This window comes from Aythya fuligula, chromosome 1, assembly GCF_009819795.1.
Source record: "Aythya fuligula isolate bAytFul2 chromosome 1, bAytFul2.pri, whole genome shotgun sequence".
NCBI lineage: Eukaryota > Metazoa > Chordata > Aves > Anseriformes > Anatidae > Aythya > Aythya fuligula.
The window spans coordinates 120976386-120996400 of NC_045559.1; the positions used below are offsets into that span (position 1 = coordinate 120976386).

The 20015-nt window shown below is 35.4% G+C and overlaps 1 protein-coding gene across 9 annotated transcripts in view; it reads left to right on the forward strand.

Annotated features, from left to right (window-relative positions):
- Positions 1 to 20015, forward strand: part of DMD (dystrophin) — a 958404-nt gene that overhangs the window by 708413 nt on the left and 229976 nt on the right. For all 9 annotated transcript variants that reach the window (XM_032193124.1, XM_032193145.1, XM_032193154.1 and 6 more), the window contains one exon: positions 3958 to 4147. In XM_032193124.1, coding sequence (XP_032049015.1) covers positions 3958 to 4147 — 190 coding nt within the window. The remainder of the gene's footprint in view (positions 1 to 3957; positions 4148 to 20015) is intronic.

Consider the following 20015-nt stretch of genomic DNA (forward strand, 5'->3'; position numbering starts at 1 on the left):
TAGGCTGGAAGAATTATTTGCTATAAGATTTCTGTGCATCATAGAATAGAAGTGCCAAAAGATTCTTGCTAATGAAAACCTTTTTCTTTACCCATATCAATAAAATACTATGTAATATTTTTCATGTAGTCTGGATTTTTCTATAAAAGATAAATTCTGATTTTGAGGAAAGCTTCTAATGGCTCTCCCTTTCCATATAATTTTCATGTGTGTTTGTGTTCTTACTTGTGGATGAAAGTAGTTTTGGATCCTACTTCTCAGGATACGTTTAAAATTAACAGTATACACAAATAAACCTAAGCTTTTTTTTTTTTTTTTTTAACTTCCCATTGTGTAATTGCTGTGTATTTCCAGGATTTCAGGTCAATAGTAGTTCAAAAATATGCCTTTAATATTTTGAAGAACCGAGTGTTAAGAAAATGTTTTGCCCAATTCTGCAAAGGCTTTTGGGCACAGATATTATGAATCATGTTGCACACTACAAATTTAGTTAGCATAACACTAAAAGGCATATCTTAGAATAGAATTGTACTCTGAAGAACTAGATAAAATATTTTTGCTTTATGTATGCGTACTCCATTTCCAAATTCTATAAAATAAATGGCATGCAATTTTTGAACTAAAAATGATAAAAAGATAACTCAAAACAGCATTTTTCCGGGTAGAAGATTTTCTTTTTCTGTGTTTTTTTTTTTTTTTTTTTTTTCTTTCTGTTTATGCTGATTTAATGTATATTGCTAGTATAGATAGCTATGATATCTATGAAATTATTTCTTAGCTAAATTAAAAGAACAGTAGATTTTTTTATTTCAGTTGTTTTACATGTGAACAGTGTCCTAACCACAAGCCTGCTCTAAGTCCATGGACAATAAAGTTAGGAAAGAGACAACTTTAACTATTCTAAAGCTGAGTGTTTCTCGTACAGCCCTTGGGGACACGTGTGGGGATACAGGTGACTCTGTAGCAGGCTGGAAGACGCTTCTCACGTAGACAGTTCTTGGAGTGGTGACAGGTAAATCTGAGATCAAAGTCCAGTCAATGTTTCAAGTTTTGAAGAATCAGTGGATGACTTTGTAGCTTGAAGTGAGACATTCAATAGCTTTCTCAGTTTTTGAACCAAAAAAAATTTAAAAAAAAATAAATCCAAGAATAAATTATTTTTCTCACAAGATGTGTGGGAAAAGTGAGATGCTGAAGGATGAAAAATATAACAGAAATATGGTAGCTGTTGTGAGAGACCTTAGGAAGGTTTGTTTCATTTAATGAAATGAAGCGATTGTACTCTCCTGTACTCTGCCTGAATTCTTCTGTTCCTACCATCTTCTGTTGCAACTCACATATATGCTTGTCAGAAAAACATGCTCTTAGTAACATGCGGTAAATTTTGTGTCGTTTTTGTTTGTTTATTTTCTTACATCAGATAATACATTAGGCTTCAGGATGATACCATTACTTCTCAGGGGGTACAACCTCTTAGGACAGCAAACAAGATTTGAAACAGAGATTAGCACTTAGAAATTTCTTGGCCTCATCTGATAAAATTATGATCAATTACCATTATGATAAATTAGAAATTTTATATCTGATAAACTCCAGTACCTTAGTCTCTGTCTAACTAGAAAACTACACGGTAGATCTATCTAGCCACATAGCCCTAGCCCCAGAAGGCAAAAGCAGGGACTGGGATGATGATGAACCACCCAGTGGAGGAGATCAGGTTTGAGACCAGCTAAGGAACCTAAAGGTGCACAAATCCATGGGTCCTGAGGAACCTGGCAGATGTAGTTGCTAAGCCACTAACAGTAATATTTGAGAAGTGATGTCAATCTGGTGAATTTCCCCCTGCCTGGAAGAGGGGAAACATAACCCCCATTTTTAAAAAAGGGGAGACCCGGGAAAGAATACAGGCCAGTCAGTCTCACCACTGTGCCCAGCAAGATCATGGAGGTTTCCTCCTGGAAACCATGCTAAGGCACATGGAAAATAAGGAAATGATTGGTGACAGCCAACATGGCTTCACTTAGGGCAGATCATGCCTGACAAATCTGGTGGCTTTCTACAACAGGGTTATGGCATTGGTAGTTAGGGGAAGAGCAACTGATATCATCTACCTGGACTTGTGCAAAGCATTTTACACTGCTGTCCCACGTGATATCCTTGTCTTGAAAATGGAGAGACATGGATTTGATGAATGGATCACTCAGCGAGTAAAGAATTGGCTGGATTGTTGCACTCAAAGAGTTGCAGTCAATGGATCAATGTCCAACTGGAAATCAGTAATCACTGGTGTTCATCGGGGGTCAGTATTGGAACTGGCATTGTTTTGCATCTTTGTTAGGGGCATCTACAGTGGGATTGAGTGAACCTTCAGCAAGTCTGCAGATGACACCGAACTGTGTGGTAAGACTGACACACTGGAGGGAAGGGATGCCATCCAGAGGGACTTGGACAGGCTTGAGAGGTGGGCCCATGTGAATCTCATGAGGTTCAACAAGAGCAAGTACAAGGTCCTGCATCTGGCTTGGGGCAATGCCAAACACAACTACAGGCTGGGCAGAAAATGGATTGAGAGCAGGAGAAGGATCTGGAGTGTTGGCTGATGAGAAGCTCAACATGAGCTGACATTGTGCGCTTGCAGCCCAGAAAGCCAACTGTATCTTGGGCGGCATCAAAAGAAGTGTGGCCAGCAGGATGAGGGAGAAGTTGTGGTAGCCCCATTCCTGGGAGTCTTTCAGGCTAGGTTGGATGGGCTTTGAGCAACCTATTTTGTTGGAAAATGTTCCTGCCCATGGCAGGGGAGTTGGAATTAGATGATCTTTAAGGTCCCTTCCAAGTCAAACCATTGTATGATTCTATGATTATATGTGCAGATAGCCAGATCACCATATGTTTGTGGAGTAAATGTTGGTGTGTATCAGATTACATTCATTCCACTTGAAGTAATGTAAATTATTAGATAACTTTACTAGGTATTTTCTGAGCTTCAAAAATTAGTCATTCATCATACAATACGCATGTAATACAACAACTAAGTAGCCTTGATAAATCTGTGGTAATGAACACTATGTCATACTTACCTGTTCATTTCTCTAAATCCATATTTAGCTCAAGTTTAATATAAAAATTTGGTGAGTACATATAGAACACCTACACTGCACATGAATGCTGATACAACTCAAATAAAAAAAAATGAAAAATTTTTTTTTCAGCACCCGGATTGCTTGGGCCTTCAAGGTTCTTTCCCAGTTTATGATTTAGCTCTTCCCCAAGGATAATATAGTAATATAGTCTTTGTACTTAAAAACTGTCTTTTATCGCATAATTGATAGAGATGTCATTTATATCTCATTCATATTTGTTGGGGTTGGAACTAGATGATCTTTAAGGTCCCGTCCAACCTAAACCATTCTATGATTTATTTATTTTTTTTATGAAAAAACGGTAGCTCGTTTTCAGTGCAGTTTCAACAGTCTTCAAATCATCAAAACTAACAATTAAATTCATAATACTGATTAGGGTCCAGGACCTATTTTGTACTTTCTATAAATAAACAGATTTTCCCACAGTACTCTTAATGACAAATAACTAAACAATCTTTGATAAAAACAGTAGGGAATTATTTCTGATTTTTTTTTAATTATTTTTTTTTATTGTGTTTTTTTTTTTCAGGTATAGTTGTTTCAAACAATGAAGCAGCTATTGATTTTTTTTCCTTGATTTTTAGTTTCTCTCCTCAAGAGAAAAGACTTTTTTTTTTTTTTAATCTAAAAAAGAACCCCACCTGCCAAACATACAATGCAAGATGCAAGTTGTATCATTGTAGCTAAGCTATCTGCAAATTCTTACCTTGATTGGTATGTGAAAAATACATGGAGTGTCTTTGTTATATTGTGATTTAATGATTGAGATTTGTTTTATTCCTGCGAGTGCTGCATTTGACTTTTTGTACTTGCACAGGGTTAATGAGCGTGAAGCTGCATTGGAATCAGCCCTACAGATGTTGCAGGTATTCTACCTGGATCTCGAAAAGTTCCTTGCTTGGCTTACAGAAGCTGAAACAACTGCTAATGTCCTGCAGGATGCTACACACAAAGAAAAGATACTAGAGGATGCCAAAACAGTTCGGGAGCTCATGAAACAGTGGCAGGTAAGTCAAGTGCTTCTGTTCAGAGGCATGTCAGTTATCCAAAGTGGTATTTCCCCTCTGTCCCCCCAGTATGCAGCTACTCAACAAAACTGAAATTGTTTTGGAAAAGAACTGATTCTGCTACTAACCCTTAAGTGTTGCTGTGGCAATTGTTATAGAGAGCTAAGGTGAGTTACACTATGATTCCGTCTGACATTTTTCAGTATATATTACATTTGAAACAGGGTCTTGCTTTAAAAATGAACAGAAAGGAAACTTTGCTGAAATGGGCTTTTAGCATTGCTGTTGTTGTTTTTTATCACATAAAAATGAATTACTCTGCCAAGTTACAGTCTTGAATTGAGCACTTGACAGAGATGAGAGTTTATTATTCAGTTCTGATATTTAGAGAGGTTATATAAATTGTGTCTGGTTTATTCTCTGTAGCTTAACTGAATTAGTTTTCCTCTATTACTTTCAAATATGTGAAAAATGTTAATCTGGTATTTGGCTGATTATTGCAACAGCTTGTTGACAATAATAAAAAGAAATAATGATTAAAAAATTCATAGCAAATGGCTGGACAGTTTTCAGACAGTTGATTCCTCTGAAAACCAAAAATCTTTAAAGAGAGAGAGAGAGAGAATGTTTGCATTTGGTGTTCTGGAGAATCTGGAGGAGAAAGAATAATCAGTTGAGATGGTGCTATTAAAATATATTGTTATACTTTCTTTGTACTATCTTCATTATTATGAAGTGTATGTCTGTGTGGTGAGTTCTTAGATGTCTTAAATAATGAGGTTGGCTGGATGGTTGGAAGGCCTTTCATACAGAACTCCTTGACAGTAGATGATTTTTATGTTGACATTGAAATCAAAACTGGAAATTCACTGAAGGCTCTATTCTTTATTTCTGAAAAACATCATTTAAAAAATTATACTTGTAAGTGATAATGTGGAGTATGTACACTGGATAGAATACTACTTTTTTTTTTTTTTTCACTACTGTATTAATCCATAGTTCGATTATATTACTGAACTGCTGTTAAATTCCATTATGGTGGAGTTTAAAATCTAAAAGTTGTGGCATTGAAGAGAAGCAAAATCGGAATCACATTTTTAATAGTGAGATTTCTTTACACTAATTGCATTTTATTCTAATACACCTTAAGTCTCTGTGTATTTCTGACTTCTGTTGGCGTGAACCTTGAGAGCAGATTTGTGCAGAAGATAGTTCTCTGCTGAACAGTTAATCTTCAATACTGGCCGTTTTTTTTTATATTCTGTAGATTAGGTTGTTTGTTGGTACTAGCATTTAAACAATTGAATTATCAGGTATTTGCAGAAGATTTGTTTGTGATTTTTTTTTTAATGTGATCATTGAAAAATGGGTTATCTGACGAATTAGAGATTCTTAAAAAATTAGGTCAAAAGCATCTTTCTTAAATGTAATGGAGCTTTGCAGACCTTTCCAACTAGTACCTATCTTTCCAACTAGTATCTTTGTTTTGTTTTGTTTTTCAATTTCCACATAAGAACCATTCACAACTGTAGACAAACAAAAAAATAAATGGAGACAAGTCCTTTTCCCCGTAAATAAATAGCGAAGTACTTAAAAATCCACCATATAAACAATTGTTTTGAACTGTAAACCTTTTTTTGTGTAAAGATTTTTTATGCACTTAAAATGAGATGTGAGATTAAATTTTAAATTATTCTTTCCAGGTTTTTGGTACATAAATATCATTTTAGGTAGGAAGGGTAAAAACTAACCCATACTTGCAATTTCATTTGCAAAGAGCAAACATCATTCTATTCACTAATCTTAGTGGTACAAGAAATATTATTCTTATATTTTAAAAGAAACATTGGTATGCTGAGGCAAAAAAACAGCAGTTTTGCAGTCTTTTGCTTCCAAAAGATTTACACATACCTGTCCAGCAGTAGCACAAAAATTATGGACTTTTGGTGATTATAGAACCAAATATTTTGGTAGTGGATTTTTTTTTTTTTAATTTTTATTTGTTTCTTATTTGCATCTGCGTGATGATCTGCCTGTGTGTGAATAGACTTGCTTGTCTTCATGAGCTATCTGCCTATTGCTGTTTCTGTCAGCCTCTTTATGCCATTTTTAAGCCTCCAGAAGAAATCTTATAATTCACAAGCAGAAGTGGATTTTCAATGTCCTTCTCCTGAATGGAGTCTGATTGCTATCTGTCTAAAAGCTGGAAGAGTTGTTCTCTTCCCCCCTATCTTCCTCTTCCACCCCCCAACCCCCCTTTCTCAAGTAGCAGGAAAGTTCCTTTTTTTTTTTTTTTTTTTTTTTTTTTTTTTTTTTTTTCCTAAGAGGCAAAAAGGAAATAAGGAGAGTTCTGTTCAAGTAAACAGAATACTGCTGAATACTGCTTTGTTTAGAAATCATTATTGGGAAAGACAATTTTTTCCTGTATTTTTTCAAGAGCTACAGTAAAGTGTCCATTGAAGATTTTCATCTTCTTCCCTTTCATTAAATTATCACTTATTTGAAACATAGTGATTAACTATAAGTAATTTAAAGGATGCATCTTTTCACTAGTGTGTGTTCTTAGTGATCAGAGCATCATAGCATCATCTTTTATTTTTATTTTTTTTCTAGAATAGGGACTTCAATAACAGCAAATGCTTTAAGTGCAGGAAAGTGTAAATGATGTGAAATGTGTAGTGTGTTTGTTTACCCAGTAATACAATGTATGAACATTATGTGGTGACTGCAGCTTTGTCTGGAGACTTGGCATCGTTCTCAAAGGATAAATGATGCTTTTGTAGCAATTCAACATTACTGGAGGGGGACATATGTGCAGAAGAAAATACAAACTTCCATAAACTTTAGCTCCTTTATTAGGAACTGTTTTTTTTGTTTTGTTTTGTTTTGTTTTTTTCCTGATGATGAGTGTCATACAAAATGATTGGACAATAGCAGTAAAAGTTGGAAACAAATTATGAATGTATTAGTAGGTACTATGGCTACAAATATGCTAGCAAGTTAAATGTGTCCCTGATCTGTCTCTGGCACTAAGGCTGACTGTCACTAAAAAGCTACATCCATGTTCATGAACTGTTCTACAGTTAAAAAAGTCAAATATGCTATGTTTCTTATGTAAAACTTTCAATTTAAAAAAAAAACAACTGAATGACATAAAAAAAAAAAGGTAAATGTATGCAATAATCTGAGAATGCTCAGCTGTGATAATGAGTAAATTAATGTGAATCGTTAGGAAAAACAATATTGGCAATAATCATAACACAGTGGTCCATATCATTAGTCACATTGTAAAAACTTGGTAACTTGTTCAATCAAAAGGAGAACCAGGAAACCTGGAGCATCATTTATATTAGAGAAGAAATAAGTAATTAGAAAAAAAAAACTTTGTCCAAAGTAGCAGAGATAATAGCATGATGATCATTGCAGAAGAATTATGTAAGGAAGAATTTTTGGCATCCTAACTAATGGCTTTGGAAGCATGATACCTATAAAGAGGTACCTATATCTGTATCTAAACAGCTTCCCAGCAGGTGTCTTCCTCAAGCACAGGAAAGACTTTAACTGCTTTCAGCTACGGCTACATTTTTCCAATTAACAGTTTGTTTTCCATATGAAATCAGATTTTTTTTTTTTTTTCTCATGTAAGGCTGGATCTAGATCTTAGGAAGTAAAACAGAAAGGTAATTTCTGATTAAAGATTACTGTCTCCCAGGTCTTTTGAAATAAAGTTTTAAAAATTTCGTTTATGGAATTCCCAGAATTTACACTTAAATATGGTGTATGGAATTAGATCTGCAGTTTCTATCTTGTTCTTTATGAAGTTGCATGAACTCATATAATGTGAAAAAAGAAAAAAAAGCCATTATGAGTGCTGAAATGTTACAATTCTGTTTTAACTTACTACTTCTAGGCAATTATAAAGCAATGTTTTGGTGAAGAATTATGTCACCAGACAATGAAAAAAATAAACTTCTTAGTTTGGTCCTCACATTTTGAGGTGCTTCTTTTTTCTTTGCATGTTCAGAAACAATTTGATCAAATGTCACTAATAAAGATAAATCTTTTTCTGATACTTAGAAATTCATTCATTAGCAGAGGGAGAAGGTGAAACTTAACTGCGCATTCTAATTGCCTGATGATGTAATTATATTTAATGGTTGCACTATAAATACGGAGCTTGTTTATATAAGCATGTATTTGTATGCATCGTTTGTCTGAACTGACAACAACGTAATATTTGAGGTGATTCACACTTCTAGAACACTTTCTGGAGAATTTTCAAGGGTACAAGCCAGTTACTTCTAAGACTTGCATAATTGTGGTGATTTTCATTGTCTAATTTAAATACACCATGTGTTCCCATGAGGCCTGATTTGATGCAGAAACATATGGGAAATGAATTTTACTTTGTGTTTTCTTACTTCTAGAGATATGAACTCTCAACTGTGTTAATTACTCGTCTGGTTTGCCTTTCCAGTAATAATCATATGTGACATTTTATACAGCTTAAATAATATTGGGTATAAATTTGAAATTTATGTGGATTTACCCCATTATTTTAAGAATGCAGTGATTGTATATTAAGTCTGTAGATGTATTTACTCAAATATTTTATCACTGAAGTTTGACAAAGAATACTGCATGTGACACCTATTCAAACAGTAGCTAAAGAGTGCTTTCACAGATAACCAAATGTATCTGAAATAACCTACAGTGTTGACCAATAAAGACTAGAAGTATGACAGCATAATACATTAATAGCTACATTAATAATTTTGGCTTGGAATGTGTAGCAATTTTTTTTTACTAACTTCATGCTTACTTAACCTATGATCTAGGTAGATTTCATTTAGATTCAGGAGTTTGAGTGTTAATAATAAGAAAAATATGCAGTGCCTTAAGTTATGTCTAGGAATGTTTAATATGGGCAGTACCCACATCTTCTCGCACTACCTAAACCAAGGTACATGAACTGAACTCAAGGTGTTCTTGTTTCTTCTATTCCCATCAATACTTCAGAAGTGTTCAGCTATTTTTAAGGTTTCCAGGCTGTTTTCGCAACAGTAGGAAGCTGAGACGGATACATGTTCCTGACTCTTCTCAGTTACTGAGCAACACAGGTTCTTTGAGAGAATAAATTTTCCAACTTGATTTCAAACATAATTTACATATAATTGCCCAGCACACTTAATTTTATGAGATGATATATTAATTGGATGATGAATCTGAAAATAGAGAAGAGTATCTGTAATATTCTTGCTCAGTTCAGTGGAGGTCACTAATAATTATTCAATAATAGTTAATTTTCTAGTACTTACCTCATGGTCAGTTAATGCTTAGTGGCTATGGCACTTATGGTGGGGGGAAGAAGAAGGAACTAGGCTCTTCTCAGGGGTGTCCGGAGACAGGACAAAGGGCAGTGAGTGCCAACAGAAACATGGGAGATTCCATAAGGAAAAACAAAACATGCTGAGTGTAGTCATATAGTGAAACACGATATCCAAATGAATCAGTGATCTCCATTCTTGGAGACCTACAAAAACCAGCTGGACATGCTTGGAGCAACCTGCTCCAGTGGGATTGGGTCAGATGATCACTAGAGGTCCCTTCCTGCCTTGACCATTTTTGTGATTTGTAATCTGATCACATAATCTCTGGACACACAGTCAATCATTCTGTAGACTATTTTTTTTATTATTATTATTTAAATATACAAATGGTAAAGCATTAACATGGTTTAGTAATAAGAAACTGAAATCCTTGCTATTTCTTGAGAAAACTTCATAAAGATCCTTCCAGGAGCTCCTGAGTCACATGTCTAAGTAAGTGAGGAGGAAAACCAAACAGCAAAAAGAAAAAGATCAAGTGACGGAGAAGGGACCACAGAGAATAAAAATAATTACACATTTTTAAGTGACTGATTGCTAGAAACTGATGGGGAGACTGAAAGGTGAAAGCTAGGCATAAATGTTGAAAGTAGTACAAGTATTTTTAGCATAAATTAAAGTTCAGTATTTTTTCCTTATCTAACCCCACAACCTTTGGCCTTCAAGGTTTTTTCTCTTAATCCATTACTCTTACACCTAAAATAACAATTTCCTCAGGAGTCATCATTGAGTCATCATGAAAGATGAGTTTTGCTTGAACTAATAGTTTTTTGAATTGGATTTACCTTTGTGTAGTGTGTTATCTGATTGATGCTTCCAGGAAAGCAGAGTAGGAAATGCTAGCATAGTCCTGGGCTGAGACTGCCTCCAGTCTACAGTACTTCTAATTAGGTCCATTCATACTAAGCTACTAGTTTGCTACTAAGACCATATATTCACATATTCTGGTTAAAAAAAAAAAAAAAAAAAAAAAGTGTTTTGTGTTGATACCTCTATTTGTAATTGAATTAATTGGGTGGATGGGAAAGGAGCAGTTCACAATATGGGAGCTTCTGGTAAATCTGACAACCTATCAATGTGTAGTGTGTACAAATATGCTTCTGAAGAACAAGACAAAGATTTTGTCTATGTTCAATCAGGTTTTCTGGTGTGTTTTCTATTTTTATTTTATGAACCATAGAAAGATATGATAGATGCAATACTCCAGTGGCATAAATAGCCAGTATAGCTTAATGCCTTACCTCTCAACTACGTTATGATTAATATGCCACTGTGGAAAGCATTGTAGATAAGAACATTGTTGGTTCAAAGAATATGTAATATATAATCACATAAAAATAGATAAAATTGGTGAAATCAATGAGATCCCTTGTGCACAGGTATAAACGTGTATTTATGTTTGAAGCTTTAAGTCCTGAAAGATGCACAAATAGATAACCCTTTCGAATGCTTTCTGAAAATAATTCTTCAAATCAGTTCTGAAAATGTTTAGTTATATTGGTTTTATATTGCTACAGTTTATCATCTGAATTGGGTTTGCTGCTTTATGATTTCTTTTTCCTTCTCTAAGAAGTAAGTTTTATTAAAAAGACTGCTTAACACCAGAGCATGTGGTCAAGCAGCATCTTATAATTTTGATATAATGGTATTCTTGCTATCTTTTGAGACTGATTTTGCTTGATTCAAACAGCAATGGCAATTTCAGTGTTGTTTCTGTATCATGATGTGCCTTGATATAGAAAAGGATGTTAGAAAGGGGAACAGGAAGTTTCAGGGAGAGGGAGGGACATTACGCAGAAAGAGAAAAGCTATAAAATGGAGCAGCTGTGTAGAGTAAAGTTACTTCATGGCGCTGAATATATTCACAGAGAGTTTTAGCTGATGATTCTCAATGGGGAAGGCAGTGTCCCAGCTGTTCATCTGAACTGGATATCAAAGTGGTCAGGAAATCAGCAAGAAAACAATGTAGATGTTGCTACTTTTTTCAGACACTGTAACTGTTTTAGTTTGGGTAATCTTAATTATAAAACCAGTAAATGGATTGATGCTGAATCTAGGAATGGATAGAGCAACATATGTATTCTGCTTCTGGCACTCTTCAGTTCTTCTCTGAACTTCCCTAAATTTAGAACAAAACCATAATCAGTGTTATTTTTCTTTTAGAAAATAATATTATGCTTCCTTTAAGTGATTTAGTACTTAGTTACTAGAGCGAGATGTAAATATTCTTAAAACTTATTGCCAGGGAAAATAATTAACTCTCAATTGTCAGAAGTCTTATATATAAAGTGGGTGTTTATAAAAAAGAATAACGAATTTTTGTCCTTTAATTTCTCATTTACATGTATATACATAGTCAAGTTAGAAGAAAAATCACATTTGTCAAATATGTTAAAAAGCATAATATATGCTCACTCAGTTGACTTATGTTTTTCTCTTTAAAAGTTTATTGAGCGCACCAGAAGGATGGCCCTAAGAAATTTATTTGCATAATGTGATGTAGTGAAGTAACAAAAGGAGAAAAATAAGACCTATTCTTAATTCTCCTCTTACGTTACTTTTCCTTAGAAAATTTCCATGAAACTGAGTATTTCTTCACTTTGGCAAAGTGTTTCAGCTCCTTTATGAAGGAAATTTCCTTCACAAAATACTGCTCCAAGCATTGGGTTTCTCAGTGTTCCAGGAAGAGGTTTTCACTGCTTCAGCTCATGTAGCTGTCAGGACAGGTGAATGGGCACAGCTATGAAACTACTCTGTGGCTTCAATAATCAGTCAGATATCTGTGTGTCAGTCTTTTGTGAGCCTCTGCTGTATTGCTGACTGCTGCTGCTTCTGAGGACAGGTGAGAGAGCAGGGTAAGAAGGAGACAAGAACCTCAACCTGAGTGCTGGAATCTATTTGCTGTTGCTACAGCATTTTATCCAAGTGGTTTTGATAGCAGTAACTAACTAAGCCCAGGGAAATTATTTTTCTGGGTGCTTGAATGGTGAGGCTAAGCAGACCTCAGGAAATGGTAAAGAAGGGAAACATAGTGGGCAGTAAGTTTACCTGATAGCCCATACATGCAAAGGGCCGATCTCTCTGATTTGGGGTGTGCAAAAAGGACATGATACCCACTTTTAGACTTGTCTTAATCTTTTTTTCTCTCTCCATACATTTACTGTCTCTTGTCACTTTTTTTATTAGATATTTTGGTCATTGAGGCAGGGAGGATTCTTTTTAGGGTTACAATATGTTATTAAGGGTATTTACGCCAAATTATTCTCAGAGTCTGATTTAATAGGTTATCTACCCTTCTGGATGATCTGTGATTTACATACCCTAGCTTAGGGCCCTTTGCAACTTGAATTGAAGTGACTGCAATAATACAGTAGGGTCTTTGCACGAGTTCTTTTGTGTGGAATAACTCTGCTGAATAAGAATAGTGATGGGAGAGGCCATAAGCAGGAGAGGTCTGAATCTTAATTCTCTATTCTTACCTCAGAAAATTTGCAGATATGTTCAGTTGACTAGATTAGGACATCTGAAACAGAACGGCAGTTTGTATGAACTGCTATAGCAGACAAAGGCACATAGTTCTTACTAGCTGGTTATTTCAATTGATTTTAGTATAATATACTAACAGTCACCAGAGGTGTTGGTATGTGAGTGAAAGCATGTGGACTCTTGATTTAAAATAAATGATTTTTCTATTGCCTATAAGATTGAAAAGATAATGCAATAACTAAATAAATAGGCCATGAGCATCAAAAAGCTACTGTTATAAGTTCAGAAGATGATCATTTTTTATTTTCTGGTACCTTTCTTGATTTGCATATTTTTTGCAGGTTAGAAATCCATATAGCTTACAGAAGCCTGATTGACAAATTTATATCAGTCAAAAAGATCTTCTGCCAGATTACACTGGTAATTTGTTGTGAAATAATTGATTGAACCCTCAATAAACTATTTTCTTTTTAATGTCAGAAATTTAATATCTTCTATGTGAATCAGATGTTACTTTCATGTGAGCATTGCCAATGGAGCAAATATGAGCTAACCAGTAACTAAGCAGAATAAAGGTGTAAATTATCTCCTGTCCAGACCATACATAGTATACAATATTAAACGCGCTTAATTTTAATATGTACCTCTTGCTGCTGGGCTAGACAAAATTTTAAATTTTAACGACTGTTTATCCAGTATACTGAAACCACTTCACTGTGAATAAAAATAAATAAATAAATAGATAAACAAATAAACAAATAAATAAATAGCAAGGCACACTTCTTAGGGGATTAAATGCTGAAAGTAAAAGATTGAGTCACTAAATTTTATTGTTGAACTTCAAAGGTCTTTTGCTTGGGAAAACTTACAGTTGTTCTCTTATTTATTGTCCTGTTTATATCAAAGTGTGTTTCAATGAAATGGCAAATCCTTTCTTCCCATAAACTGAAAACCTGTTGGAAGCTGTTAGATCAAAGCTACAAAATAAACCTGTTCCAACTTACATTACCACAGTTACAGACACAACAGTATATTAACCTCAACAGTTCATCTTTCTTTTTAACTACAAAAGTATTGTAATTCCATATCTCAAGAGTTAGAGATGCAACAATGTTTAAACTCCAGCTAATTGGTTGGCTTTAAAAAACAATATTAGCCAATTTGTCTTCTAATTTTGTTATATGGAAAAACATGGAAGTTTAGTCCTGCCTGAAAATTATTGCAAAAAATGTTATTTCTGCAATGTGAACTATTATTTCATTATTTTGTGTTTCATGTTAGGCATCTAAGCTATAGGTTTTACACCCAGGTGGTGAAGTGCTGTGTGCCACCTCAGGTAAAACAGGATCATTACTCATTTTAATCCAGCTCTGTGGTTAAGGCACGAAAGAAGAAAGGCCACATGTTGCTCTTAGAAATTAGAGCAAACTTTCAGCTGTATTTACACTTCCGCAACTGTGAATTCCTCACGCTAAGCTTAATCTCGAGAGGCAAGTCCTGTTGATCTCAAAAGGAATTTTGCAGATCATCAACAGCTGTTGTATATAGCTCACTGCAGAGACTCTGAACCAGGCATGGGGGTGAGATGGAGTAAAGGGAGAGGAAGCAATGTATTTTATTTATTTATTTATTTATTTATTTATTTATTTATTTATTTTGGGGGGGGAAGGAGAGAGGGTGTTAATTTTTTATTTTGTTGTTATTTTAATATTTCTCTAAGATCTTTACAACACCTGGAGGTTGGCATTTTTCATACCAAAGAGTTATTGATATTTAGAACAAAATATAGTCATCCAATTTGCTGGAGTTTAAAAAGATGTTATATTCTATAAAGGGCAAGAAGGAGGATCCAAGGAATTACAGGTCTGACCTCAGTCCCAGGGAAGGTTATGGAGCAGAACATCTTGGGTGCCATCACAAAATCAAGTGATCAGAAGCAGCCAGAATGGGTTTATAAAGGGCAGGTCCTGCCTGACTAACCTGAGCTCCTTCTACATGTATGACACAAGATGACCAGCTTAGTAGATGAGCAAAAGACTGTGGCCTGGATTTTAGTAAAGAATTTGACACCATCTCCCACAGTATTCTCTATTCTGGAAAAACTGGCTGTTCATCACTCAGACTTCGCACAGGTCACTGTGTGAAGAACTGGCGGAATGGCTGGGCTCAAAGAGATGCAATGAATAGGCTTCAGTCCAGTTGGTGGCTGGTCACCAGTGGTGTTCCCCTGGGGTTTTTTGAGGACAGTTTTGTTTCACAGTCTTATCAGTGAGCTGGATACGAGGATGGAGTGCACCCTTAGTAAGTTCATAGATGATACCAAGTTAGGCAGGCCTGCTGATCTGCTTGAGGGTAGGAAGACTCTGCAGGACTTGGATATACTAGATCCATGGGTCAAGTCCAACTGCATGACTACAGCTGGGGACATAACTTCATGCATTGGTATACACTTGGGGAAGAGTTGCTCAGAAGAAAAGGATCTGGGGTGCTGGTTGACAGCTGGGTGAACATGAGCCAGCAGCACACCCAGATGGCCAGGAGGGCCAATGGAATGCATCAGAAATAACGTGGCCAGCAGGATTATGGAGGGAATTGTTGCTTTGTAGGTAGCACCGGTGAGACCACACCTCAAATTACTATGCTCTGCTTTGGGCCCCTTTCTATAAGAAAGGTATTGAGTTGCTCAAGTGTGTGCAGAGTAGAACAACAAAGCTAGTGAACAGACTGAAAAACAAGTTTTTTGAGGAGTGATTCATAACTTTTTCACTTTGTCTAAGCTATTGGAAACAAATAGAGACAGCCTAGACCTGACAGAAATAGGAAAAAAATGCTGTATGAGTTAGGTTTAAGTAAAATAAAAAATAATAATAATAACAATAAACTTTTAAGAAATCTGTCTTTATTAACATGCTGTTTCTGCTGTTTTTTTTTTTGTTTGTTTGTTTTTTCTGTTTTCATTCTCGCTTATAGCATTGTAAATTAATTTAACATAAAAGGATAAAAATGTTGTTTTTGAATTGTTTCTCATTAAATTATGAAAAAAATTACAATAAATAATAGAAAAGAATGCCTCTGGTAGAACCTTCTGTTTGCTCAATTATTGCTGTACCAAAAGTGAATTATTGCAGAGCTGACTTGGAGGCAATATTATTGCAGTTACATTACATAAAACAGATGAGCTCAAAAATTCAAAAAACAGAAGAAAAAAAAAAGTTGGACCCTTTGAAAGTTAAATCTCTGTTTATTTCTAAGAGGACTGTGCAAGACAGGTGGCTAGGATTAGAGTCACTCACATGTCTATCTTTATGGTAATTAAATGAAATTTAGCAGATTTGCTTTTCATTTGACGGAGTATGCATCAACTGGAGTTGCTGGTAATTTGAAGTCAGGATATTGTACATGTATTAAGTCAGATGACTTTAAGCATGGTGAAGTATTTTTACGTTGAATATATAAATTGTACAGAAAGATATAAAAAATTCTCCAAGTTACCAGAGTGATGATATTATTGTCAGTTTTGATAAGTATCTGTCATTTTTCATTACTTGATGACAGCATCTTAATTTTATTTTTTTTGCAGTTTAGCCTTGGCTTTGTATTTTGTTCTTCATATAGAATGTATGGGTTATTTTCTATATAGTTCTTCATTGCTTGGGACACTAACAAGAGTCCTTCAGCTTCAGGTGATATCTTGGTTCTATCCCTTTGCAGTCATCTGATTTAGGTTTAAGCCTGGGTTTTTCCAACCTTATTCTCTCCAATTAGACCTTAATTTAATTTAAAGAGATGTTATACCATACACAGTGAGTATTACAGGCAGGATTTGGTCCTGAAATTACTGATGTGTTGTATTTTTTACTCATCACAAATAAAATGGTAAAACATAAAATATTTAAAACCACCATTTATTATCTTGGAAATAAGAAAAGTACCTTATGCTTAACAACTGTAATTCCAGTGACTCCTTGGATAGTTAATTTTATGTAAGAAATCATCAATTTTAAAAAAAAAAAACAAAAAACAACTAGTACTAATAATATATGAAAGCAATAGAAATGTGATAAAATACAAAATTGTTTTTGTGATACTGTTATGTTATTTTTTTTCCTTTTTGTTCTTGGAGTTTCTCTCAGTTTCCTGATCATTATTTTGAAATAGATATTGTGTCTTGGGAACAGTCATTTGCAAGTACGAGCCAAGAAATTGTTATTTTCCTGGTAATTCGGGGCATTTCTGGATGATTCAGTTGTCTTCTGGTTTCTTAATTATTTCCAGCAAGACAGGTAGCAGTGATTTTTATTTTTTTTTCTGTTAGATATATTAGACAGGTACTACATATGAAGTGTTTATAATAATCATCCAGAAAATGGGCACATATAAGACTCTCTGTCATGCAAATCAAAGAAGTCAGAAACTCTTTTAAGATTCTTTATTCATTTACTGTGTCCAAAGATACACAAACACACAGTAATTTTATTATATATATTGTTAACTATACATATGCTAATTGTATATTTGCATGTCTGTAATTTCTTGTACATTTAATTTTAGAACAAAATATCTATATTGCTCTCCATCTCCAGAAGGCATTCTGGGATACAATTCTAGGATAGTATTTAGAGAATCATGGAATACTTTGAGTTGGAAAGGACCTTTAAAAATCCACCTCCTCTACTGTCATGGACAGGGACATCTCCCACTAGACCAGGTTGCTCAAAGCCCCGTTCAGCCTGGCCTTGTTAAAGGGAGAGGGCATCTACAGCTTCTCTGGGAAACCTGTTCCAGTGTCTCACCACCCTCATAGTGAAGAATTTTTCCTTATAACTAGTCTATGTTCTTTCAGTTTAAAACTGTTACCTCTTTTCCTGTCACTACACTCCCTGATAAAGCATCCCTCTTTTCTTATAAGCTCCTTTTATGCACTGAAAGGCTGCAACAAGGTCTCCCTGTAGCCTTCTCTTCTCCAGACTGAACAGCCACAGCTCTCCCAGTCTGTCCTTCTAGGAGAGGTGCTCCGGCCCTTTGACCATCCTTATGGTCCTCCTCTGGACCCTCTTTAACAGATCCTTCTTGTGTTGGGGGCCCCAGAGCTGAATGTAATACTATGTGTGGAGTCTCACAATAGCAGAGTAGAGAGGGAAAACCACCTCCGTCAACTTGCTGGCCATGCCTCTTTCGATGTAGCCCAGGGTATGGTTGGCTTTCTGGGCTGCAAGTTGCCAGCTCATGTTGAGTCCACTAGTACCCATAAGTCCTTCTCTGTAAGGCTGCTCTCAGTCCATTCATCCCCAAATCTGTACAGATGTTTGGCATTGCCCCAACCCAGGTGCAGCAACCTTTCATTTGGCTTTCTTGAACTTTATGAGGTTCAAGGGGACCCACTTCTCAAGCCTGTCCAGGTCCCTCTGGATGACATCCCCTCCTTTTCTATCAACTACTACACAGCTTGGTGTCATCTGCAAACCTGCTGAGGGTGCACTTGATCCCAGTATCTATGTAGTTAATAAAGGTATTAAGTGGTACCGGTCCAAGTATAGATCTCTGAAGGACACTGCTCATCAATGATCTCCACCCCACATTGAGCCATTCACTGCAACTCTCTGGATGTAGCCATCCAGTCAATTCCTTATCCGCCAAATAGTCCACTCATCAAATCCAAGTCTCAAATTTAGAGACAAGGTTTAGATGACATTTGTTGCTTTACCTTTATCCACTGATGTAGTCACTCTGTCATAGAAGGCCACCAGATTGGTCAGGCTCTATTTGCTGTTGGTGAAGCCGTGTTGGCTGTCTCCAGTCACCTTGCTGTATTCCGTATGTCTGAACATGGCCTTAAAGAGGATCTGCTCCATGATCTTCATGGGCACTGTTTATAATGCAGTGCTGCCACTGTGAGTAAGTAGACTTCAAGAACAGAGCACTGAAGATAAAAACATCATTTCTTCTAGAATGCTATTGATGATATTTACAGTCTTGAAGACAGTGTTTACAAGTTTTTCAAAAAGTTGGATTCAGCTCTGCCTTCCTACAGGACTGTAGGAATTACCGGTCCACAGGGGAGAATTGTAAACAACAACAACAACAACAAAAACACCCTGTGCCACAGGTGCTGTTGGGAAACTGAACACTTTCCATAATTTGCAAACATAGTGCTCCCATGCCACTTATTCCTGCTGTTTTATAAAAGGTGTCAGTGTAGCAGTTTATGGTTTAGATTATTCCCAGTCTCTTTAGGTTCAGGTGTTTTGGGAAATGAGGGAAGAAGAAAAGGGAAATAAGTGTTTTCCCAAAGATTGCTATTTAATCTGACTTACACCTGGACAACTGAACAAATAATGTATTTATGCCTGGCTGTTTTCAACATCATATTTTCTGAAAATAAATGATTGAAATTGTGTAACACTTAGGAAATCTTGTTTTAAAAGCTGTTTGTGTCCATGGGGGGGGGGGGGGGGGGGAGGGGGGAGGAAGAGAAAGAAATCAGTGATACATGACCTCTGTATTAAACAGATGTAGTAATGCTGCTTATGTTATGGATAACAAATACTGTTAATAAATTGCTTGAGCACATTCTACAGAGAAAAATTATTTGCTAGAATTATTTTGAGACTAATTGTCATATGGAATATTAATGAAAAGAGGCTAAATTTAAGCAACTACTTCTTTATCACCCTTTTCAGGTACAGAGGAAAACTGTCCTATATTATCTTCTTCTATATATATGACATCAATTTTGAATAAAAACAGTAAATGTAATATTTTTCTTCTGAATCTGTTTCTTAAATTTTACCCTAGCAGTTGCACTACTCAAAATGTTGAGAAACTTATTTCCAAATCTTGTTTAGTACTTTTTGAATGTGTAGATATTATTGTTTCTTAGTCTTGTAAAAAGCAAACCAATGCATACGTAGGGATATGTATGCTTGTTAAACATTTGTGATATGAGTAGCAGACATTACTTTTTATTTCCTATATCATTGCTTTGCTGTATGTAT